Source organism: Bos indicus x Bos taurus, chromosome 13 (assembly GCF_003369695.1).
Source record: "Bos indicus x Bos taurus breed Angus x Brahman F1 hybrid chromosome 13, Bos_hybrid_MaternalHap_v2.0, whole genome shotgun sequence".
Classification (NCBI taxonomy): domain Eukaryota; kingdom Metazoa; phylum Chordata; class Mammalia; order Artiodactyla; family Bovidae; genus Bos; species Bos indicus x Bos taurus.
In genome coordinates this window covers 72,027,930-72,054,318 of record NC_040088.1, presented here as the reverse complement: position 1 = coordinate 72,054,318, position 26,389 = coordinate 72,027,930, and the positions used below count along the sequence as shown (strand labels likewise).

General features: G+C 45.4%; 1 protein-coding gene and 1 non-coding gene across 3 annotated transcripts in view; both read right to left on the bottom strand.

The window, feature by feature from the left end:
• Positions 1 to 26,389, bottom strand: part of CAMK1D (calcium/calmodulin dependent protein kinase ID) — a 393,969-nt gene that overhangs the window by 30,353 nt on the left and 337,227 nt on the right. For both annotated transcript variants that reach the window (XM_027560232.1, XM_027560233.1), the window contains exon 6: positions 6,742 to 6,817. In XM_027560232.1, the coding sequence (XP_027416033.1) occupies positions 6,742 to 6,817 (76 nt within the window). The remainder of the gene's footprint in view (positions 1 to 6,741; positions 6,818 to 26,389) is intronic.
• On the bottom strand, positions 3,273 to 3,344 carry TRNAC-ACA. Its single transcript has one exon. It is a non-coding gene; the product is annotated as a tRNA-Cys (tRNA).

Genomic DNA, 26,389 nt, shown 5'->3' with positions numbered 1-26,389 from the left:
AGAATTTTCTGGTTTGTTGTGATTCACACAAAGCCTTTAGCATCTTAATGAAACAGAAGTAGATGTTTTTCTGGAATTCTCTTGCTTTTTCTATGATCCAGCAGATGTTGTCAATTTATCTCTGGTTCCTCTGCCTTTCCCAAACCCAGATGTACACCTAGAAGTTCTTAGTTCCCATACTGCTGAAGCCCAGCATGAAGGATTTTGAGCATGTAAAATGAGCATGACTGTACTCAATGTAGTTTGCGCATTCTTTGGCATTGCCTTTCTTTGGTATTGGAATGAAAACTGACCTTTTCCAGTCTTGTGGCCACTGCTGAGTTTTCCAAATCTGCCGACACACCGAGAATAGCACTTTAACAGCATCATCTTTTAGGATTTGAAATAGCTCAGCTGGAATTCCATCACCTCCACTAGCTTTGATTATAGTAATCCTTCCTAAGGCCCACTTGGCCTCACACTCCAGGATGTCCAGCTCTAGATGAGTGACCACACCGTCATGGTTATCTGGGTCATTAAGACCTTTTTTGTTTTTTTAAATAGTTCTTCTGTATATTCTTGCCACCTCTTCTTAATCTCTGCTGCTTCTGTTAGGTCCTTACTGTTTCTGTCCTTTATCGTGCCCATCCTTACATGAAATGTTCCCTTGGTAACTCCAATTTTCTTGAAGAGATCTCCAGTCTTTCCCATTCAGTTGTTTTCTTCTATTTCTTTGTATTGTTAAGAAGGCCTTCTTATCTCTCCTTGCTATACTCTGGAATCTGCATTCAGTTGGGTATCTTTCCCTTTCTCCCTTGCCTTTTACTTCTCTTCTTTCCTCAGCTATTTGTAAAGCTCCTCAGATAACCACTTTGACTTCTTGCATCTCTTTTTCTCATCAGACTAGACACCAACAAATTCATTATGGTGTCCAGCCTACCCATCTTCAATCCTTCCCAGCAGCTTAGGCTACTTGGGCAAGGATTTTTTTTTTCCAAGTCCTGATCCTCAAAGGAAGATTCCTGGCAGGGAAAGGACCTACCAAAAGGGTTTTTAAAAACGAGTCTCCTTGTTAGGAAAAAAACAATATTTCTCTTGCCAAATAATGGATAACATTAATGACTGTGGAGATCCAAAAGAGAACCGATTTATCAAGGATCTACGCCGACAAAATGAGGAATGTTTGAATGGCATGCGGAGAGGAGAAAATGGGGTGTCTGTCACAGCCACTGTTGCTACAAGCTGATATCTCAGGGCGACAGGCTCATCAAGGGGCAATAACGCTGCTGCAGCCCCCAAATGGCAGAGGCTGACCTCTTTCCCATGCCAGGCGACACGAACGATCAAAGGCTCGGCATGGATTCCCCCAGGGAGCACCGGCTTCTCTGTGTGCTGCCTGTCGGTCACGACCCGCTCAGCAGCCTTCCTCATCAGTCTTCAGATCAAGGATGGGATAGGAAGATCAGGCATGGCGGACCCATGCGGAGTAGCCAGAGTGTGAGTTCCACGAGTTCTCACTTCTGACACTAGTTCAGCCCAGAGCCGACCTTCTAACCGAGAATACCAACCCAGTCAGAGCCTTTCACAGCGTATTTTGCGGTCCTCAAACACGCCTCAGGCATCCCAGTTCCCGTGTCTGCATCTCTCCCCTGGTTGGGATGCTGTCCTCTGGCTTCTCTGCTTACATTAGTCTTTTCCAAACTTCTGGATATCCTTGGGATGATGGTCCCTCCTTCCTGAATACCCTATCCTTCTCAATGGTGGCTTCATCCCAGGAACTATGAGAGCTGGACACCAGCCTTGAGTGTCACTCAGTCTACTTAGGAAACTGCTTGTGCCACCATATACACTGTACTCTGATGAGAGGCATCATGTCTTTGTCATCTTGATTATTTTCAGCACCTCACACAGTGCCTGGAATAGAGAATGTACTGAAGAAATGCCAGTTGTTGACACCGATAATGATGAATTTGAGACCAGTGGTTCTCCAGGCAAGAGCCCTATTATGTAGCAATTTATACCTAGGATTTGGCCTTTTACTCATAATAATCTGAGCACTGTGGAAGGTATAAGTGAGATGTCCAAAGTCCATCTGTTCTCTGCTTGAGACTCTCTGAGCTCTGGAAGGTACCAAGGAAGATAAAAACCCAGGCTGCCATTTTGAAGTCTGACACAATCATGAAATCAACCTGAGACCAATCCTTGAAGCAAACATAGTGGTGACCAGGCAACCATCAAGTTTCAGCTTATCAAGTTTATACTTAATATAAAAACAAAGAAATACAGTATTTCTTTGCTTAATGCTCTATGGGAATCCAGCCAAATATTATATTGTATACTGCACTGATAAGGAGTGGGATGTATTAATTATACTGCTCAGCTCATACCCAGTAAACCTGTCAGTATCTCTATCCCAGATTTCTGAACTCCACACGTAGTCAATGGGTGTCTCAAAGGTGACTCAAGTTCAACATGACCAAAATGAAATTCCTAATCTTCCCTACTCCCTAAATTGTTTCTATATCACTCTCCTAGCATCTGCCCCAAAGTTGGGTTTATCCTTGAAGCATCTCTACCCTTCATCCTTCACATCCACAGTATATCTACCATTTCACCTCCATCCTTGCCCCCAGGGCAGAAGCAATCATCACCACTCATCCAATGTAAGCCTCTGAACCGTCTTTGTTCTGCCCTGTCTAATCCCTTGTTAGAAGAGTAGCCAGAATAATATTCGAATGAACATCACTGTAGTATACAATATAATATTTGGCTGGGTTCACGTACAGTGCAGAGTGAAAATCAGATCAGGTCACACCTCTGGTCAACTGTTCTTTGACTTCGCACTACAACTTGGGTTACAATCTAAGTTTTTGGGACTTCCCTACTGGCCCAGTGGTTAAGACTCTGTACTTCCACTGCAGAAGGCGCAAGTCTGACCCCCGGTTGGGGAACTAAGATACCTCATGCCACGTAGTGGGGCCAAAAAAAAAAGAAAAAAACCGTCAGTTTTCTTTCAGGTCTCCCCTTCCCCTGGCTCTTGCTTATATCCTGTCTTGATCCTCTAACCATGTCAGCCTTCTGATATTTTCCTACTTATGCCCCGTGGCAGACACAGTGTTACCTACTGCAAATCCATTTCTTGCCTTCTTCCTCACTGAAAGTGAAAGTGAAATCGCTCAGTCGTGTCTGACTCTTTGCAACCCCATGGACTGTAGCCTACCAGGCTCCTCTGTACATGGGATTTTCTAGGCAATAGTACTGGAGTGGATTGCCATTTCCTTCTCCAGGGGATCTTCCCAACCCAGGGATCGAACCTGGGTCTCCTGTGTTGTAGACAGACGCTTTACCGTCTGAGCCACCAGGGAAGCCCCCTCACTAGCAGTTCTTCCTCACTAGCAGAACTCTGATTTCACTCAAGGATACACTGCACTGTAATACAAAGGTTTGATATCGTTATTGTAAAGTGTGTGCCACGCCTGACCTAAAACGTCCATGTTTCAAGGGGATTCTGCTTTAATATTTTCACTAAGCTGAGGTCAACCAAACCATTTACTGTGGACTAAATTGTGTAACCCAAAGCCATATGTTGAAACCCTACCCCTCAACATGATGGTATTTGGAGATAGTGCCTTTGAGAGATAACTACATTTAGATGAGGTCATTAAGGTGGGGACCTCCTGATGGGATTAGTGCCCTTAGAAGAAGAGATACCAGAGAGCTTTCCCTCCCTCTTGGCAAGAGGAGGAAGACACAGCAAGATGGTAGCCATCTGCACACCAAGCCAGGAAGAGGGTTCTCACCAAGAACCAAACCAGCTGGCACCTTGACCTTGGACTTCCAGCCTCCAGAACTGTGAGAAATAAATGTCAGTTGGTTATGTCACTCAGTCTGTGGTATTCTGTTAAAGCAGTATGAGCTAAGGCACCAGTGCTTGGTTTTAAACTGCTTATCCCAATAATGCAGTACATACCTCCTCTCAGGTATTCTGACATATGGTACCCCAGTGCCAAGACTTCAGGGAAATAATTATATATAGACACTAATGCAGACCAGAGCAATGGCTCAAGATTCAGAACGGATGTAATGAAGCAAAAAAGCAGAAGGCCAGATAAAGGGTCAGTCTTTCACCTAGACCCATGGAAGGTTTCTCTAGATGATACCTGCTTTGGTGCTTTGCAGGAAGAGGACTGGCTTATTGCTCATTTCTCTAAGTCTTTCACAGTCAAGCTGGTCAAGGATAAGAGCTTTAGTTGAGGGTTTAGGGAGCCAGGGAAATAACACAAGGCCATGGCCAGTGTCTGCTCACCCAGGACCCTCCAATACAGTATGCAAAATTGTATGGGTGTGAGTTTATAGGGAGGAGGATCCACAGCTTTCATTAGATTCTCAAAAGGGTCTGGAACCCACCTCCTTCCATAAAAAGGATCACACGACTGCAGAAGATGGCCAACGTGCCTCAGAATTGAAAGCATTCTCTAGGTGCAATGTGTTAGCTTTGTATAATAGCTCAGATGAATTTGGCTTTTACCTAAATTCCATAAGTGGGAGCCCTACACCCAAGTACATCATAACAGATAAAATTCTCCTGTGATAAGGCCAAGAATCTACAAGAGCTGTCAGCTAAATCCTCATTAAATTGCAAAAGTTGCCAGTTGAAAGGATACTGTAGAAAGACTATTTGCTTCCCAGATAATGAGACAAAACCAATAAAGGGGGGTGTTTCCAGTCTTTCTCCCATCACAGTCTCTCTTAGCCTCTTGGCTGTGGTGGGCTTTGTCCCCTCCTTGAGGATGTTAAGGAGAAGAGATTCATCTGCTATTAGTTAGGGACTCACTGACCTAAACCTACCCTGAAAGTATGTTCCATAACAAGTGTTTGAAAGTATCACTACAAAAAGAAATTTTAACTTAAAAATAACTTTACAGTGAACTTAAGCAAATCAACACATAACTATAAAAAGGAGGAGAAGGGGACGACAGAGGATGAGATGGTTGGATGGCATCACCAACTCAATGGACATGGGTTTGCATGGACTCCTGGAGTTGGTGATGGACAGGGAGGCCTGGTGTGCTGCGGTTCATGGGGTCACAAAGAGTCGGACACAACTGAACGACTGAACCAAACTGAAAATAAGTGCAACAGGCCTATGACCATGGTGTTTCCTAGGTCGTAGAGATAAGGCACCTGAGAAGAAATGAGCGATTCCAAGGCTAAATTTTGGTTTCCATCACATTTTTCTTACTGTGATTTCTTGTTTTAACATACATGTATTTGGTCTTTGTTGCAGCACATGGGCTCTCTGCTGCAGCACACAGGCGCTCTAGTTTTGGCTGTAGGCTTGGTTGTTCATGGCACGTGGGATCTTAGTTCCATGACCAGGGATTGAACCTGTGTCTCCTGCATTGCAGGGCAGATTCTTAACCACTGGACCACCAGGGAAGTCCCTCTTACTGTGATTTCTGTTGGATTTGCCCTAATATTTTCATATTGGTTTGTATTGTCAAGCCAAGGTGGTACATGAAAAGATGCTCAACATCACAAGCTGTAAAGGAAATGCAAATCAAGCCCAGAATGAGATACGACTTCATCTTTCCACCTACTAGGAAGGCTGTTGTCAAAAAATGGAAAAAAATTGATGGCAAGGATATAGAGAAATGGGACACTTGTGCATCCCTGCTGGGAATGTAAAATGTTGGTGTTGCTTTAGAAAACAGTATGACAGCTCCTCCAGTAGTTAAACACAGAATTACCACATGACTCAGCAATCTGAGAATACACTCAAAAGCATCAAGAGCAGGACGCAAACAGGTATTAGCACACCTGCATTCATAACAGCATTACTCACAATAGCCAAAAGGTGGAAGCAACCCAAGTGTCCACCGATGGATGAATGGATAAACAAAAATGTAGTATATACACACAATGGAATATAATTCAGCCTTGAAAAAGAATGAAGTTCTGACACACACTACAACATGGATAAACCCTGAGGACATTATGCTAAGTAAAAAAAAAGAGAGACAAAAAAGGACAAACATTTATGATCCCCTTTCCATGAGATACCTAGAGAAGCCACATTCATAGAACCAGAAAGCAGAGTGGTGTTGCCAGGGGCTGGGGGAAATGAATGGGAGTTAATGTTTAGTGAGTTTCTGTTTGGGAAGATGAAAAAGCTCTGGAGACGGATAGTGGTGATGGTGGTATCATACTGGGAATGTACTTGATGCCACTGAATTGTACTCTTCAATTCAGTTCAGTCACACAGTCATGTCTGACTCTTTGCGACCCCATGGACAGCAGTACGCCAGGCCTCCCTGTCCATCACCAACTCCTAGAGTTTACCCAAACTCATGTCCATTGAGTCAGTGATGTCATCCAACCATCTCATCCTCTGTCATCCCCTTCTCCTGCCTTCAATCTTTCCCAGCATCAGGGTCTTCTCCAATGAGTCAGCTCTTCTTTCAAATGGCCAAAGTATTGGAGCTTCAGCTTCAACATCAGTCCTTCCAGTGAACACCCAGGACTGATTTCCTTTAGGATGGACTGGTTGGATCTCCTTGCAGTCCAGGGGACTCTCAAGAGTCTTCTCCACCACCACAGTTCAAAAGCATCAATTCTTTAGCACTCAGCTTTCTTTACAGTCCAACTCTAACACTTAGAAATGGTTAAAATGGTCAATTTTGTATACAAAATAAAATGTATATTTTGTTACAATTCCATTTAAAAAGAAAAAAAGAAGCCGAGATGGCAAGTCATACTTACAAGATGTAGGCGATCACCCCGATAGACCAGCAGTCGACGGCTTTGCTGTAGGGCTTCTGGGCGAGGACTTCAGGAGCTGAGACAACAAAGGAGAGACACAGCCTGACAATTTAAACGACAAGAACATAAGGCGGTCTGTGGGCGCCTTTTCGCTTTTTTGGTCTGCTACTTGGGCTGAACTTTTGGTGATTCTAGAAACTGAGAAGAAACATGCAATCTGATGTATTTGTTGACTTTTGTAACTGGACAAAAGGGGAGCGTTCACATATGTGTATAACTGGAGGTTGTAAATCAATCAACACACACTGCACAGGAGATATTTTATGTCAGTGCTGTTCTAAAGCTCAGACCAGACAGAGAGGAGGGAATACCCAGTCTGGGGCCCGGGGTGTGACTTCACCTCAAATCAATTCAAGGAAGCATTTCTGGCCCCTGCGTAGGGTCTTTCTAGGTGCTGTGGGGACGGGCAGGTGAAGCCCCCTCCTCCTGCCTTCATGGAGCTTATAGTCAAGATTAGATTTAGAACAAGTCTCCGGGGCCCTGCCTCAAGTCTGCCCCTAGTTCCTTCTCTAAGGTTTTGATGGGTTATCTGTCACTTGTGCCATTTTATTTTCTCATCTGTGAAACAGGAAAAATGCTACTTAATCTCATTTCCTGGTTCTAACACGCTATTCATCAAGACTCGCCTGTCCAGGGCCTTGGTTTATTTTGTATTATTTCCTGTTCCTGGCCTGTGGCTACTGCCCAACATTGAACAACCCACCAGGTGTCTGGCACTCAGCACAGTCTGCCGTATGTATTTGTGCAAAGAGTAAACAAACATAGAAAAGGAAGCAAACCGTCTTCACAAGTAAAACCTCCTTTTTATGCAAAAACACATCTGGTTGAAGTGTCTAGGATAGACTCTGCAGAAAATTTAAGAACGTAGAGAAATAGAAATAGCTCCAGGTTACACGGTACTTGTCACAGACTGAGCTGTGTTCTGTGGGCTGGGGATGCATTAACCCCCTACAACTGCATTGGTAGGGAAGAGCTTAGTTACCATCCTGCTTCCCAAGTTACAGGTAGGGGTGCATGGGGCCTCAGACAGCAGGGCACTTTTCCACAGCATCCAGCTACCAAGAGGCTTCTACACCAACTTAAAAGTTAAAGTGTTTAGTCACTCAGTCATGGCCGACTCTTTGCGAGCCCATGGACTGTAGCCCACCAGGCTCCTCTGTCCATGAAAGTCTCCAGGCAAGAATACTGGAGTGAGTTGCCATACTTGGTTTCACTTGAATTAAGTGCCTGGGTCTCATCCTGTTCATTCGTAAACGTTCTCTACTGTCCTTCCAACAACTCTGCACCTCAACAGTAAGGAAAATGAGCCTCGGACATGTGCCTTCTCTATTTCAACTAATTAACTAACTTTGGCTGTGCTAGGCCTTTGCTGCTGCTCAGGCTTTTCTCTAGTTGCGGGGAGCGGGGGCTCCTCTCTAGTTATGGTGCAAGGGCTTCTCGTCGCGGTCGCTTCTCTCATTATAGAGAACGGGCTCTAGAGTGTGTGGGCTCAGTAGTTGTGGCACATGGGCTTAGCTGCTCTGTGGCACATGGGATCCTCCCGGACCAGGGATCAAACCTGGGTCTCCTGCACTGGCAGGCAGATTCTTGAGGACTGAGTCACCAGGAAAGCCCTGAGATGTGCCTTTTCTGACAACACCCAGGAGATATGGCTCAGGAGATACTGAACACAATTCAATCTCATCCTGTTCCTGCTCTTTCCACTGGAACCTACTGACTATGAAGATAGCATTGCTTCAGTTTGGAGAAAAGCCCTTTTGCAGAAAAACGAACAGGGAAGTCCTCTTACCCTGTTGCAGATACCTTCCTGAGCAAGAGGGAAAGACACAAACTCCTGTGGATGTTTCTGCTTATGATGGTAAGAAATACAGTCCACGGATAACTCCCAAATCTAATTTTAGGTTTCAGCCCCAATTCCTCCGATCACTTAAAAAAAAATTTTTTTTTAACAAGAGCAAAATAAACACATTTCTACATCTTTGTTACATTCACCTTCAACTATAAAGCTAGGGAACCCACAACCTGGAGAAGTGGCCCTTGGATAACTGGGAGCTGGCTACAGCCATTGTTCCTTTTCTCCAGAACTGCTCAGAGTCTGTTTCTCAGATGCTTCTATTACAGCAATGGATGAAAGGGAGCCATTTCCCACAGCAAACTAATTTAGGAGGTAGGCGGTCTTAGAGCTGATGTTCTAGTCTGAGTGGCCACAAGGGCACAGGTGGTGGGAGGGGGCTGTTTCTACAGGGAGCTTATTTTTGAGCCTCCAGGGCCATCCTCGTGGCCTGATGGAAAGTTCAAAAGAAGCAGAAAAGGCTCACAGAGCAACGTCTGATCCAGGTCCACGCATGCATACTAAGTCGCTTCAGTCACGTCCAACTCTTTGTGACCTTACAGACCACAGCCCACCAGGCTCCTCCGTCCATGGGGTTCTCCAGGGAAGAATAATGGAGTGGGTTGCCATGCCCTCCTCCAGGGGATCTTCCCGACCCAGGGATCAAACCTGTCTCTCTCATGTCTCCTGCCTTGGCAGGCGGGTTCTTTGCCAGTAGCACCACCTGGGAAGGCCCTGATCCAGCTCCACCTCCCCGCAAAGCTGACAGCAGATGTCAGGAGCACCAAGCAGGTGGGGAGAAGCCCCAGCTTCCGTGTCACGTGGTCTGTCAGGCTCTTTAGGGGCGCAATAGTGGTGCCCAAACACTCCATGATACCAAAGGATGAGACCCAGCCCCAGCAAAGCACGCTGGACTCCTAGGAAGAGCTAATCCTCTGTGTTCTCCTCCTGAGCACTCCATTCTCACAGTCTTCCAGTTCTGTGAATGTGGGAGGAAGAATTCTTTAAAAAAAAAAAAAAAATCCTCCTCCTCAACATCATCTGTTATAAAACAGAAAGTACTGGCCACCATCCACTGTTCAGCAAACAAGGGAATAAAGAACACGGTTTCCCTTTTGAAATCCACATGCCTGGGGACACCTGCCCATCAAGCCCTTGGCCTGCAGTCTGGCAAATTTCGAGACTTGAAAAGCAAGTGGCTGAATTATATGCAACTTGGGCCATGGATGTTTAGATTCCTGAAACCACAGATGACACCTAATTTTTAAAAATATGAGATTTCTGTTTAAATAATACACTTTTAACATCAAGTAAGGCTTTTTTATTAAAAGACCTGATATAGAACAACTGCAAGGATGTTAGGGCAAAGTTCTAAATGATGGGTATCCACACTGGGGGTGGAACTCTATGTACCTGTACCAAACATGTCTTGTTCTCTTTGACATTGTGTCTTATCTGGGTTATAGCAACTGCAGCAAAACATAAATACTTTTCAATCAACTGACACCAGAACCATTTGCCCTCTGGTGAAGTTCTTCATTGCACTTGAACCAAATCCAGGGGGTGAAGCCAGATATCATGCAATGTCATGATAAAAAAGACAAAGCAAACTGATTTGGAATTAAAATTCTCACCAACTTAATATATTCTTACAGTTGCATGATGGTGCACACGTGAATCGCTTAAATTCTGTTTTCCCTTGAGAACCAAATTCTGTTTTCCTGGAACCAAATGTTCTTCCGGACATGGTTTGAACAAGCCCACCTAGCTTTAAATGGCTAACGTTTCACCTCATAGTAATTCTTGGAAAAAATTAACTCTCAGGCAATATTCAAAACCTTCTGGACAAACAGACATGGTGATCAAACCATGGTGAACCCCTGAGGTCATGGGGTGATATTTTTTCTCCTAGTCTCCATCTGTGTTCTGCACTTGGCTCCATTGTTCTGTCAATGGGTTTCACTCCTCTGGTTTTTGGTCCTCCTACCATTTCCCCTCCTACCACTGTGGCTCAGAGAGTAAAGAATCTGCCTGAAATGCAGCAGACTGAGGTTCAATCCCTGGGTCGGGAAGATCCCCTGGAGAAGGGAATGGCAACCCACTCCAGTGCTCTTGCTTAAAGAATTCCATGGACAGAGGAGCCTGGTGGGCTATATAGTCCATGGGGTCTCAAAGAGTCGGACATGACTGAATGACTACACTCCTACCACTCCCCTGGTCCCTTTCAAATATAGTGCTGGCAGAATCCCTTTTCTCTGATCTTTTTTTTTTTCCTCTGATCTTTTGAAATACCAGTTTTCATTCTGAGAATCAACCAAACTCCCTCATGTTATGTTATCAATCTTATACCATTGGCGAGAATTCACTGTAATTCTAAAAAGTCACAGCATCCAACTTACAAACTTTCAAACAACAATTGAGGGCGATGGCATGGAACACTGTCCACCTGGAGCGTCAGGAAGTGATGAGGGTTCTCTGTGCCACCACCATCCCATCTCACCCCCAGCACCCGCAGGAGCTGCCGATTAAGAACTTTTTCATCAAGCAGAAATAATTTTCTCTCCTAATTGTACCCAGCATGATTCACGTGTTGTGGCAGGTTGGCAATGACTCTAGCCACCCCCACACCTTCTAACTGAGGGTGGCTTTGAATTGAAATAACTTAACTGGAGCTACTGACAAAGGGAGCAGTCATGGAGAGGCACTGCAGCTTGTCTGCAGTGCCATCAGCCCCCAGGCAGAGCAGGAAAGGGCTTGATTTTGAGGCACAGACACAGCAGAAGAGGAAAACTCAAGTGGAGAGAATTCCCTGCAAGTCCAATGGTTAGGACTCCATGCTCCTAATACAGTGGGCTCCATCCCTGGTCAGGGAACTAAGATTTTGCATGCCACATGGTGTAGACAAAAACAAACCAAAAAACTAATGTTTTTGTTTTTGTTTTGTAAAGATTCAAGTTTGGAGGGCACACGTGTTCCTCCAGTGCATTTTAAGACCCGGACCTTGGGGCAGTCAGTGGTCATCAGTGGCAGTAGACGTGTCCACCCACCAAAGTGTTGAAGGGACAGATCCAAGACAGGTGGCAGGTCCAACCTCCTGACTGCATCTTAGGCTTGGCTGAAGTCAGCCTTTTCGAGGTGGAGAGAGTAGGGGTGGGGTGTCGGCAGCCCCACCTGGGTGACTTGGGTTGAACCTGACAGTTGGGTTCCCAGGTCCATTCATCACAGACCTGTCATCCACTAGCCTCCAGCAGGCTCCTATGGTACCTCATCCATCCCTTTACTGCTGTGTGAATCACACTGTCAGCACCAGACTTCGTGCTGCTGGAGGCCATCTCTAGACTGTATTTTCAGGCATTAGCACATACTGATTATTCATCAAATGGTGATACAACTGAATCCAACCCACTCAATACACATATGCCATTATTTCTACAAGAAAATGTTTCCCAGGACTTCCCTGGTGGTACAGTGGATAAGAATCCACCTGCCGATGCAGGGGACATGGGTTAGATTCCTGGTCCAGGAAGGTTCCATGTGCTGAGGAGCAACTAAACCTGTGCACAACAAGGAGAGAAGCCATTGCAATGAGAAGCCTGAGCACCGCAACTAAGAAAGCCTGTGAGCAGCAACAAAGACCTAATACAACCAAAAAAAGACAATTCCAGAGAGATGATTGACAAATAAACTTTGCTGCCTCAAATATTTTCAGTGAGTAGCCATATGAACCATAAAAAGAAAAAAGGAAAGAAAACATAAAACATAAAAAGAAAACAAATTTTGGATTGCAAGCCACTGTCTCTTGGGAAGTCCCTATATTTCGTACATTGTTGTTCAGTTGCTAAGTTGAGTCTGCCCCTTTGTGACTCCATGGACTGCAGCACAGCAGGCTTCCCTGTCCTTCACCCCCATCTCCTGCAGTTTTCTCAAATTCATGTCCATTGAGTCAGTGATGCCATCCAACCATCTCATCCTCTGTCATCCCCTTCTCTTCCTGCCTTCAATCTTTCTCAGCATCAGGGTCTTTTCCAATGAGTCAGCTCTTCACACCATGTGGCCAAAGTATTGGAACTTCAGCTTCAGCCTAAGTCCTTCCAATGAATAGTCAGTGTTGATTTTCTTTAGAATTTACTGGTTTGATCTCCTTGCAAACTAAGGGACTCTCAAGAGTCTTCTTCAGCACCACAGTTCAAAAGCATCAATTCTTCAGCACTCAGCATTGTTCATGGTCCAACTCTCACATTCATACATAACTACTGGAAAAACCATAGCTTTGACCAGAAGATCAATTGCTAAATACCTTTCCTTAAGCAAATTATTTCTGACATGAATTTGGGGGATAAAAGAAGCAGAATTATCCCTAATTCTCTGAAAATGGGTGTTTGTCATTCATCTTGCTCTCCTTTTAAAAGCTTTTCTTAAAGGGATTTCAGAATTATTAATACTAGTTCTAGGGCTAAACAGTAAAAAAGGTAGTCTAGTAAGTGATCTCTCAGAACCTCCTTCCTGTTAGATCTTGGGGGCTATTAATTCAGATTTGGAGGGGGGTGGTATTCCCAATAGAAACAGTATCCCATCAGCTGAATTTACACCAGTAAGTAGAAGTCATCTCCAGCCTCAGCAGAGCCTCCCACGAGCTCCTGGAAGGATCTGTGGACAGATGTTCTGCCTTCTGAGCCCCAGGCTTACCCCACGCTCTCCAGTGAAACAGTAGGTTCCAAAATGACAATAATTAAATTTACTGTTATGAGACTCACTACCAACCCACTGTGGAAAATTCCACTTGGTGGGAAATGTCTCCTATAAACAGAGCTGTTCCATATTGATTTAGAGCAAGGATTTCTGGTAAAGGGAAGGACTCCAGAGATTTAAAAAAAAAAAAAAAATTCCAGAAACCTTTCATGTTGTTTTTAAAACAATTAAGTTGCCCATTTTCCTTACTGAATCAGAGAGAGAGAAAAAAGCCTAACCAAGTGGAATTGGAAATGCGGACAGTGGCTTGTAGGGGCGGGGGCCACAGTCATCAATCCTCAGGCTCTAATAAAACAGAGGAGGAATTTTCCCTTTTCCTGCATCCAAGGATGTGCTGCAGAGAGAGGGGAGACTGAGAACTCACCGTGTTGCCACGTTCATGTTCAAGGTGATTTGTTTCCTCCATGGGTGTCTGAGGACCACTCCTCTCCATAGGTCAAAGATGTCACTTCTTGGGGAGAAGAGAGGCACTGGCAGGAGGGGTGGCCCAAGGTGGCAGGAGCAGCCCTCAATGATGGAAAAGAAGAGCCAGTGGTCCAGAACCACAGTGGGGGGGCTTCTCCTTATTCAATTGCTTAACAGGTTGCATCCCACTTCAGGCACTGGCTCTATAGGTGACCGCAGCACAGCTGGCCCCTGCCCCCAGGGCACACCTGTTCTCTGCGTCACTGAGGGTACACACAAGCCTCAGCCACCTTCCTAAGGACGATGATTGTACTCAGACAAGATCATGGCAGGTTTGAGAGGTGGTCTTGATTTTTTAATTTAACTCATTTGAAATCCAGCTCTGAAGATAACTGAACTTACTCTAAAGTGAAAGTGTTAGTTGCTCAGTCCTGTCTGACTCTTTTGTGACCCTATGGACTGCAGCCTGCCAGACTCTTCTGTCCATGGGATTCTCCAGGCAAGAATACTGGAGTGGGTTGCCATTTCCCTTCTCCAGGGGAATCTTCCTGACCTGGTATTGAACCCAGGCCTCCTGCATTGCAGGCAGATTCTTTATTGTCTGAGCCACCAGGGAAGACTTAAAAATATTCAAGGAAAAAAATAAATTACCTCCAATAGTCAAATGAAAAATAAGGTGAAAATAGATAGTGAAAGATACAACCAGTGAAAGAAATTACTGTGGCCAGTGGTGCTGTAAGAATAGGCCTTCACGTTGTACTCTAAGAAAAAAGTAATAGGTGTAGAGATAAGAGTAGGAGAGGTCTGAAGGATGTGGAATGGTTGCCAGGATTTAGGTTCTTGTAACAAAAAATGACTTTAGTTGTCTGGATATAAGAAGTTTTAAATAGCTGGGTACCTAGGCTCTACCATTTACTGCATGTGTGGACATGGGTAAGTCCCTTAACCTTTCTCAGCCTCCATTTTGCTCATCTGTAAAATGGGAACATCAATAGAGGCCAACTTTGAGGACTGTTATGAGGCTTACAGGAAATAAGCAGCACATAACTTATGGGTATAAGTAGTAGTTATTATGTAAGGAAGAGAAGTTGGTAAGATCAAGGGAGCAAAAGGAATGTAGGCTTTATCACTTTCTAGAAGTAAGGCTGGATAGATTCCTGATATCATGCAGTACTTTCCTTTGATTCTAGCTTAACATAATGGAAATGATTCATAAAGGAAGATTTCCACCCTTTTGATGAAAACCCTCAAAAGTCAGGACTGAGCCAGGCTCACAGGAGACTGGAAGGGCCGGTCGGGAGAGCTTGAGTCTTAGAGCTGGCAGGAGCCAGGTGGTCCCTTTGTTCATCTAGTTATGGATCCCTGTGGTCACTTCATCACCAGCACATTTACATCATCCCCTCTTGGTCCAAACACCAGCCCTGACCCGGTAACAGGAGCAGCCTGTCATCATGGCTGACTGGCAGTGCTGTGAGCATGAGGACCATTTGTCCTGGTATCAGAGATCCATGTGCTGGCCAGGGGCTCTGGCTGTGTGTGGCACCTTCATGGCTCTGCGTCTACTGAGGGAAGGACAGACTGAGCTCCTCCCACATTTTCTCCCCCGGCCCCCACCTCCCCTACCTCCAGGCCGGGGTCATCAAGGTTTCTATCTCCATCGCCCTGAGCTCTCCTCATCCTTTAAGCAGGGACAAGGGTGCAAAGCCCAGTTCTAACCAGTTCTTGCTTTCACGGACCTCAGTTATAATTCTTTTTTAAAGAAGGTTGAAAATTGTTCTGGAAGACTGGTTATAAAAATGCCCATATCCTAATTTTTTCCCCTAAGTTTTCCTTTATTGAAATATAGTTGATTTATAATGTTGTATTAGTTTCTGGTATATGGCAAAATGATTCAGTTATATATGTGTGTGTGTGTGTGTGTGTGTGTGCATATAGATAGATTATTTTTCATATTCTTTTCCATTATGGTTTCTTACAGGATATTGAATACAGTCCCCTGTGCTATACAGTAGGACCTTGTTGTATATCTATTTTATATATAGTAGCTTGGATCTGATAATCCCAAACTGATAATTAATCCCTCCCCCACAGCTTCCTCCTTGGTAACCATAAGTTTGTTTTCCACGTCAGTGAGTCTGTTTTGTAAGTAACTTCATTTGTGTCACATTTTAGATTCCACACTTAAGTGCTATCATATGGTGGTATTTACCTTTGTCTGATTTACTTTACTTAGTATGATAAGCTCTAGGTCCATCCATCCATGCTGTTGCAAATGGCATTATTTCATTCTTTTTATGGCTGAGTAGTATTACACTGTGTGTGTGTGTATACATATGTATACACACACCACGTCTTCGTTATTTATTCATCTGTGGATGGACATTGAGGTTGCTCCCCTGCCTTGCCATTGTAAATGGGGCTGCTATGAACACTGGGGTGCGCTGCTTAATTCTCTGGAATGTGCTACACTGCTGCCACCTGTGCCACTTGAGATAGAGCTGACGGGACCCTCAGAGCAGCGACACCTCTACCTGTCTTTGAATGAGCTTCTGCTTTTTGAAAATGAATTTGAAACATCCAGCCTACTACGTAGCCTATGACATCAGCAGACAGGCAGGCAGGCAGACGGGCAACCTGTCAGTCTATGGCTTAGTCTAAGGTTCATCTGTCGCTCCCTGTGGCTGACCTTGCTGAAGTCCCATACATTACATGGCACAGTATTTGCATATTATTTACAACATCCTCCTGCAAACTTCAAATCATCTCTAGATGACCTGTAAAACCTTATACAATGTTAAGGCCGTATAAATCATTGCTGATAAGCAGCAAATTCAAGTTTTGCTCTTTTGGAGCTTTTTTGCAATTAAAAAATATTAACGAACGGATAAGAAAGCTGTGGTACATATACACAATGGAGTATTACTCAGCCATTAAAAAGAATACATTTGAATCAGCTCTAATGAGGTGGATGAAACTGGAGCCTATTATACAGAGTGAAGTAAGCCAGAAGGAAAAACACCAATACAGTATACTGACGCATATATATGGAATTTAGAAAGATGGTAACGATAACCCTGTATGCAAGACAGCAAAAGAGACACAGATGTATAGAACAGCCTTTTAGACTCTGTGGGAGAGGGTGAGGGTGGGATGATTTGGGGGAATGGCATTGAAACATGTATAATATCATATAAGAAACAAATTGCCAGTCCAGGTTCGATACAGGATGCTTGGGGCTGGTGCACTGGGATGACCCAGAGGGATGGTACAGGGAGGGAGGGGGGAGGGGGGCTCAGGATGGGGAACACATGTACACCCATGGCGGATTCATGTTGATGTGTGGCAGAACAATACAATATTGTAAAGTAATTAGCCTCCAATTAAAATAAATAAATTTAAATTAAAAAAAAAAATTTTCGATCTGCATTTGGTTGAACCCGAGAATTTGGAATCTGTGGATCCAGATGGCCAACTGTATGTTATGGATGTGTGTCCCAGGACACTTGAACCAAGTCTTCCTGTCCCTGAGGAATCTCCACAGGTGGTGAGAAGGGTCACAGCAACTCTGCTGGTGGATAAATGAATAGAGCTTAAACCAAACTGCAATATAGTTCCAAAGGGTTAGTGACATTTGTGTGTCATCGAGGTGGCAAGAAGGACTTCACTGAAACAGTGGGAGATACAAACCACTATATATAAAACAGGCAACCAACAAAGACCTACTGTGTAGCACAGGGAACTCAGCTCAATATCTTCCAATAACCTATAAGGGGAAAGAATCTGAATAAGAATAGATATTAATACATAGATATAGATGGGCTTCCCTGGTAACACAGCAGTACAGAATTTGCCTGCAATGCAGGAGACCCAGGTTCAATCCCTGGGTCAGGAAGATCTCCTGGAGGAGGGTGTGATAACCTACTCTACTACTCTTGCCTGGAGAATCCCATGGATAGAGGAGCCTATGGCTGCAGTCCATAGGGTCCCACAGAGTCGGAAATGACTGAATCGACACAGTGAAGCAGCAGCCGCACTGGCAGATACATACGGGCTTTCCCAGGTGGTGCTAGTGGTAAAGAACCTGCCTGCCAGTGCAGAAGACACAAAAGACCCGGGTTAGATCCCTGGGTGGGGAAGATCCTCTGGAGAAGGAAATGGCAACCCATTCCAGTATTCTTCCTGAAGAATCCCATGGACAGAGGAGCCTGGCGGGCTACAGTCCTTGGGGTCGCAAAGAGTCAGGCACTACTGAATTGACTTAGCATGCACGCATACATAGATATGTATAACTGAACCACTTTGCTGCACACCTGAAACTAACACATTGTAAATAAAAATACAGTGGGAGAGAAAGAGGACATTTCTTCCCAGTAGTGACCTGTTCAGAGCCAGTAAATAAAATCCTAAAGATCAAGGAAAATAAGATTCAGGCGTATATATCAGAGGAGAATCCAGCCTCGGAGAGAGCTGCATTACAAAGAGGAGGCGGTACTGAACAAGTTTACTCAGATCTGCTTCCTGCCAGTAGAATTTTCAGCAGGAGGAGTATTCAAAAAGAAAAAAAAAAAAACCCTCAGTGAGGGGCTTTACTATGAGCATAATGTTGCTTCACCTAGATTTAGAGTATTGCAATCTGGATTGTTGGCAAACAAAAACACAGCTGAAATACAGAATCCTTCCTTGCTGGTGGTTTGTCTTCAGCCCGAAGTTGCACAAGTCAGGAGGAGCAGAAGGTTCTCGGGACAGCTTGTTCTCATTGTGCTGGTTATAGGTTCCTTAGCTCTCTCTCATCCTCTTTTCGAGTCGTAATTCACTAAAAATGCATCACAGAGGAGCGGCTCACTTGGATTTTCCTAGTCACTTCTTGAATTTTACCACAGGCATGAATTGTCCCCATTAAAGCGCCATCCTGGTTTCCCATTACCAGTCTGACTGGAGCTGGGTTACTATTCAAATGCTCCCGAAGCCAAAATGTGGCTGGTGGGAGTCCGGGAAGGAATGGAAAGGGAGTGGAAAACAGGGAGGGTGGCTGGTATCTGGTGTTTTCAAACGTGGGAGAGACCTGGAACTCAGCGCAACAGAGGAAGAAAAACGTTCTGAGTAAGGCATTTCAGAGCAGTGTGGCAGGGATAACCCCGTAACGTGTTCCCTGCAGGTGGGCCCAAGATTCTGCCTCTGCCCTAAGGGGTTTGTGACCACAGCCAGATGGCTCCTTTGCACTGAAGCCCTCCTCGCTTCTGAAATCTGATGAACTACACTTCAACATGAAGAAGACTGTTACACTCATTTCAATGTTTTGGTCTATAATCATTCAAAGGAAAAAAAAAAAGAGTAAATTCCAAAACGTGGCAGAGCTTCTTTCCACTCTATCACCGCAAAAATGGTATCAGTTCAGAAACCATGAAATTCCATCCCCAGGATTCAAGTGTTGAGAGAGGAGCTGTGAAGGAATTCCAGAAGGATGGAGACTGCTTCACAGTTTTAGGAGGGATTTAGTGGGGGCGGGGACTCTTCCAGGGCAGGGCTGCGTTCCCTTTGCTTGTGTTCTGCTCATGACCTTTTGCCCTCACCCATATTCACTGTCAAGGGCTAAAAGTCTTGCCCTAAAACTCTCCCCATGTGCGGGCGGGGGGCTGTTCTCTCTGACAAATGGAGTCTGGGTGCAGCGCCCAGTGTAATGAAACAGTTGCTGTTGGTTGTCACTGAGCAGCTGCTGAGAGAGAAGGAAAGAGGAAGTTCTTATCTGGACCTTCCACTCAGTCATCTGTGTGACAATTTATCAGTTACAGAAAATCCTGTTTCAATGCTAAGGGTCTGAGAGGGTGAGAACAATGATGTAATGCTCAGAGACGTGTGCTAAAATTTAAGTGAACAACAAGTAAAGCCCCAGCTCTCTGGGAGAGAATGACCGCACAGAAGAGTGAAGATGAAAGCAGCAGGAACAGACGATCCATGAGGAAAGATAAAAGGAACCGAGTGGCCCAGCTTGCTTAAGAGATGGGTGACGTCAACTTAATTGAGTTTTTTTTCTTGTGTGTTCTGAATGAAGATGGGGGAAAAAAAGACGGTCAAATTTCCTTGACACACACATATTTATACACTTAAAGGATACTAAGTCAGATGTCTGTAGAAATAACAGGATAGTAGAACCAGAAAAAAAGTCACAGAGGTCAATCTGTAAGCATCTTTTGATAGGAAAAAGCTCCTAGTAGGAAAGTTCCCTGCAGGTGGCCCTTCTGTCTCGCCTTACCACTAACCTTAAACCAGGCGCCCCCATGCTGTATTCATCTCCAGCCCTGGCACACCTTACTAATCTTTTGTTCATACAATCCTTTGCCTACCTTGTTGGTTCTTTCACAAATCAAAGAAGCAGAAATGAAGAATAAGGAACTGACAGAGGACCAGATCTCTTCCCTAGCTTCTCTTCAGTTTGCAAACAACTGTGTGAACAAGATAACATCTGAAGAAAGGCCAGAAGGAGTGGACCAGCCAGCACCCAAGTGCGTATGCAGTGGGGGAGGGCGATGACTGGCCCCTGCCTCAGTGAGTCACGAGATGACTTCCCTGTTTCCCTTAAAAGCTTTCATGGCAGAGCAGGATCTTGGGAGGTGGTTTTGTGGGGACACTAAGTCCACCATCTCCCCAGATTGCTGGTGTTCTGATTAGAGGTACCTTTCCTTTCTATCAACAATGAGTATCGTTTTTGTAAGTGGAGAGCAGTGGGACCTGATTTGATAATCAGTTCAGCAGGCTTATTTTACAAACAAGAAACTGAGAACCCAAGGGATGGCTCAGGCCTTCCTTGGAGAAGGCAATGGCACCCCACTCCAGTACTCTTGCCTGGAAAATCCCATGGATGGAGGAGCCTGGTGGGCTGCAGTCTATGGGGTCGCTAAGAGTCAGACACGACTGAGCAACTTCACTTTCACTTTTCACTCCCATGCATTGGAGAAGGAAATGGCAACCCACTTTAGTGTTCTTGCCTGGAGAATCCCAGGGACGGGGGAGCCTGGTAGGCTGCTGTCTCTGGGGTCACACACAGTCAGACACGACTTAAGTGACTTAGCAGCAGCAGGCCTTCCTTACAAGTAAGCAGTGGCAGAGACAGAATCTCACATTCAAGACCCCCTGTTGTGATGGCCACCAGCTACAGGCTGGGCAGCTTTGAGAGCAGGTCTTCATCCCAGCATGAAACCCTAGTTCCTGGAATCCCCAGTTTCCAAGATCTCATCCAAACCCCAAGCTCCTTATCAAGTTTTCACAATGCAATGATCTCATGAATTAAAAAAATTTCTCTAACAGTGAAAAAATATGCCAAGAATGCTGACCAACTGTTCTCCATTTCCATTTAGAGGGGAACACACGAAACTTGTCTAAACGATTTCAGACACGTTAAGCCAGGGATAGACCAAAGCCTTCAGCAACGTCTCTGCAGGCAACTAAGTTATGAGAAGAGACTGGAATGCCTCCTTCTTCACAGTTTAAGTAACGTCACAGTAAGGCACCTTCTGAAGGACCAAGATATAGTTCTGCTTATAAACACAATGACAGCTCAGACAGAAAGGCTTCTCTCCTTATTTCTGAGGAACATCCAATAATGAAAAAGTGGTTCCTGGCATGTATTCCAAATGGAAGACTGCAAAGTGAGGGATCATCACTCAAACAGCTCGATGGAAAAAGAAAGTCTCATGGAGCTCAAAGGCAAACATCAGAGAGCGCCACCGAGCACCACCCCTGCCTGCTTGCCCTTTTGAAAACGAAGCTTGCAATGTCTGAAAAAGAAAGACTGTTCTCTCGAAGAATCAGTAAGAGCACAGGCTTGCCCTCTGGTGAGGCACTTCGTCACTTAACTCAGAGACAAAGGTTCAAAGTTTTTTTAAAAGAACTTAATTTTCCAATAGAATTTTCCCCATAGAATCTGAGAAATCACACCAGTGTGCAAATAGCAATTATCTAGAAGTCAAACATAGGCTTTTCCCTACTAAACAGAGGTACATTTGTCATCTCTAGTCTCTTATCAATTACATGACTAATATGAATGCTTTCCGTGACTTATTGTTTCTGTTTAGTGATTCAGGAGAGCTTGTTGGTATTTTAATTGATGCAGCAGAGCAAGTCGCATAAGTAACGTTACAAACTTTTCAGCTCTGATTTTATGTCTTACTGGCGGTGCCAAGGGGATTGTTACATTTGGCTCAATTAAATGGATTCCAAATCCAGGTCAGCACCATACTGACGGTCACCTTGTTACCCTGAGGATCTGATCGCCACCAGACAGCCTGATGTTTCTCCTAAATTCTCTCCAAGGACTTATTAATGCAGGTCCGCCCTCCAAGCCAAGTCAGTCTGCTCATCCCCCAGACCGTGTACCTGAAGTCATTCACAACCCTGGACCTTTGTTCTCCTGCTTGCCTGCATCCATCACTCCCTTCATCTTGGCCCAGCTTCTACCCTGCCTTCAAATCCTGCCTCCTCTATAAGTCTCCTCCCTTGTGGTTCTAGCCCTCGCCCAGCCCCCTCTCACCCATACTATGAGGTTGCTTCTGAAATGTCAGTTACTAGATACTGCAAACATGATCCCTTATATGGGTCCATGTTTCCCACTGGCCATCATGTACTGGAGCAGCCCCAGGTGTCTACAGAGCCCCAGGGGCTGCCTGCAGTAGGAATGCAATACACCAGAACACCAATATGGAGATGCCCGCAATCCTGTCACCAGTGACCTGACACCCAGCCCAGGCCCAGGTTCCTTATACAGGCTGTGTAAGGACCTCATGGCTTCCCCGGTAACTCAGCAGTAAAGAATCTGCCTGCCAATGCAGGAGACTCGGGTTCCATCTCTGGGTCAGGAAGATCCTCTGGAGGAGGAAAGGGCTACCCACTCCACTATTCTTGCCTGGAAAATCCCATGGACAGAGGAGCCTGGCAGGGTCCATGGAGTTGCAAAGGGTCAGAGTCGACTTAGTGACTGAACAACAACAACAAGGACCCTTCGCAGCTGCTAAGGGTCAAGGGTGAAGTTCAAAGGGCTCAGATTCCTTCGCTTTCTCCCAAGGTACCATGTGTACTGGGATATGTGAGCTAAACAGCCATTTTCCCAATATTATTTCACTATTAGAGAACTCATTTAAATTGAAGTAATGACGTTGGTAAAACTATTCAGTTGCAGATTCATTTAGGTGATAACTGACACAACAACAGAATAACCGCGCCTGCCGACTGAAACCAGCATGACTGGGAAGGATTCTGCACTAAAGCTGACAGCCGGCCTCTGCTCCTGGCTCGGGCCTGGGGGCGTTCAGGACCCCCAGGATGGGCAGCAGGAGAACGGTACTCTCTTCCTTCTCTCCCAGAAATGCCCACTGGGCCTGCCCTATTCAAATCAAAAACAGTTGGGGCGAAAAGGAGGCCATGGCTACGGCCTCCATGTCCAAGGTCCCAAACAGTGTCCCCATCAGACTACTGGGTGGGGGGGTGGGGGACAGGTGGACAGGGCAGTGTCCATTCCCAGGGTTGACGGCACTCTTCTCTCCAGCATTCCTCTGACTACCAGGTTCCCATAGAAATACCTGATTATTCAATTAATCCATCATTCAAGCTCCCCCAAACAGTGGTCCCCACTCTTCAATCTTCATGTTACCTGAATCAACAGCCACCACTGATACAGGGCACTTCGTCCTTCCTGAAGCACTGTCCAAATGCCACACTCCCCCGCTTCTCTTCCCACTTCACCTCTGTCCCTTCTCTGTCCCTCCAAGTCCCCAGGACTCAACCCCAGGACCATTCCCTCCTCCTTCTACACCTGCTCGCCGCCCCCTCCCCCCTAGCCCCCCCCGCCCCTCCCTGCTACACCCGCCCCTTGCAGATTCCATTCAGGTTCATAGCTTTAAAATGCATCAGAGGGAACTTCCCTGGTGATCTAGTGGTTAGGACTCCCAAGCTTTCACTGCAGGGGGTGCTGGTTCAATCCCTGGCTGGGGAATTAAGATCCCACAAGAGGTGCAGCACAACCAACCCCCCACAAAACGAAAAATAAAACACATCAGAAGCTGTCAGTTCCCAACTAACGTCCATTCTCACTACTTATGGATTCCGTATCTGAATTTGCCTACTTGCTAAAACCCATCTGCAGCCCCCAGATCAATACTTGGGATGCTTTTGTGTCCATCTGTAGACCTGCCCAGAGTGGCCAGAACCTGGAGTTGCCCGCAGTGCTCACTCCCAGCCGGGAAACACGTGGCAGCGCTCTGTCCTCTTGTTTCATCTCTCACACTGTCAGCAGCATGGTTTTCATGGTCCACTCACTGTCACATTTTCCCACATTTTTGTGCCTTTCGTTGACTTTGCTATTAAAAACAGCCCTCACGAGTCAGGGCCAAGGTGCTGTCCAGGGCTCCCAAGCCCGAGAAGGCTGGGTGTGCCTTAGAGAGAAAGCGTGTATTCGATAAACTTCATTTAGGCAGGAGTTACAGTGCTGTTGGCCTGAATTCAACGTTAGTGAATCAATAATAATATTAAATAAAGTGTCACTGAACAGAGATACAGGGACTTCCCTGGTGGCTCAGATGGTAAAGAATCTGCCTGCCATGTGGGAGACCCAGGTTTGATCCCTGGGTCGGGAAGATCCCTTGGCGTTTATCACAAGGGATAAACTGTCTACCACAGTTTACCACAGCATCTGTTTATCACGAACAAACAGATAAAAATCACAAATACGCAACTAACCGCAGTTCTGTACCTACACTGTTAGCCGCATTTAGCATCATTCTGAGGGAGCAGGACTGACCTTACATACAAGTGCCTTTCTCCCACAAAACTGAATGAAAAAGCAAAGTCAGCATCTTTTAAACCAGGGGCCACATAGTGAAAACTGTACATTGTTGTCCATTCGTTTAAAAAGCAAAGTCGCTAGATGGTATAAAAGTGATGACCGGTGCCTTTGTGATGGATGATGAACACTTTTCTTTAAGGCTGAGAATTATCTCCACTCTCTCTACATAACCAGAGACACATCCTGTTCTCTTCCCTGCTCAGACACACACACACACACACACACACAGATACTTCCTGTTCTCTTTCCTGCTTTATTTTTCTGCACAGCACCCATCACCATCTAAGATATTAATTAATACATCTATTAGCCTATAGTCTGTCTCCATCTCAAACATAAGTGCCAAGAGATTGAGGATTTTTATATTTCTTTTTTCTTTCTACAGATACATCCCTAGTGCCTAGAACAGAAGGTAGGCACTAAATAAATAATCCTAGAATGATGCATAATATGATTCAATTCACCTGTTAGCCCTCTGTCTCTCACAAGACTGTGAACATTTTGAGATCAGAGACTCTGTCTATCTAACCCATATTTGTATTCCTAACACCATACTACTGTGCATGACATGTAACAGGAATTCAATAAGCGCACCCTGAATGAATGGCAGGGGAACAGAGAAGAAAAATCACTAATGTTCATAAGCTTAGGTGTTTATTCAACATGCGTCTGTGCAAAGATTAGACAGCACAGCCACAGCCCCTGCTCTACTGGAGCACGGGCGAGACACGAATAAAGATGGGCCCAGATGCAACGTGATCAGGGCCATGATGAGGAAAGGAAAAGAACAAAGACGACAGAGGAGACAGTGGGTGTTGGGACAGCAATCAGAAGAGGCTTATGTCACCTGGGCTTTGATGGTCAAATAGGAGCGTGCCACACACACTGTGGAGGAGAAACAGCCTGAGCTCAGCTGCTCACTGCCCAAGGCATGTCTACAGAGACACAAGCTCCCCGATGTTGCGCCTTCTTTGCTCTAAGAGGTCTCTCAGCAGTCTTGGTGCTTAATAAATATGAACAAGCAGAAACGCTCCATTCCCACGGTCGCCCTCCTCTCTCTCCTCACTCAAAGCAAACCTGTGTCTGATGACAGAATTCCCTGATGGCTCCACTCGCCACCATGTAGGATGATAAGAGCAAAGGCCACATCCAAATGTCAGTCCCAGCCCCATCAGCATCTGACGTCTAAACAGAACCAGACCACTCGGATAGCAGCCACTTAGAAACCCAAAGAGACTGCCGTTCCACCAGCTCTGCCAAATGCAAAAAAGCAGAAATCGATTTAGAAAGTGCTAGAGCTTTCCAACATCAGAGCCAAATATGTGAACGATGTGACCCATATGTAAATATGCACATTCTGTGTCAGGACATCTGAACCCGCTGTCCCGAAGGGGAGCTGGGCGGCCACAGCATCCCCAGTGGGACACAGCAAGGCCATTCTGGCCAGGAGACTGGACCCCAGGACCTCACAAGCCTGTCCATCTTCTGATGTCTATGGTTCACCACAGTTGGAGCAGGCTTTTTCCTCCCTGTCTTTTAAGAGAAATGAGAATAGCTTGTGTCATCCATTGTTACTTGCTGCTTGCTTGGTGGCTTAGACTAAACTGGAGAAATTCTACACACACCCATCACACACCCACATTTCCACTCATGGCACCACCCCCAGGCATACACGTGTGTCTCCCCACGCATCTCACACCACAGCCACTGTTCTGAGTTCTCCTGGTGGGGTCCAGGCTCTTCCTGAAACCATCACTTTTCTATCCTAGAGC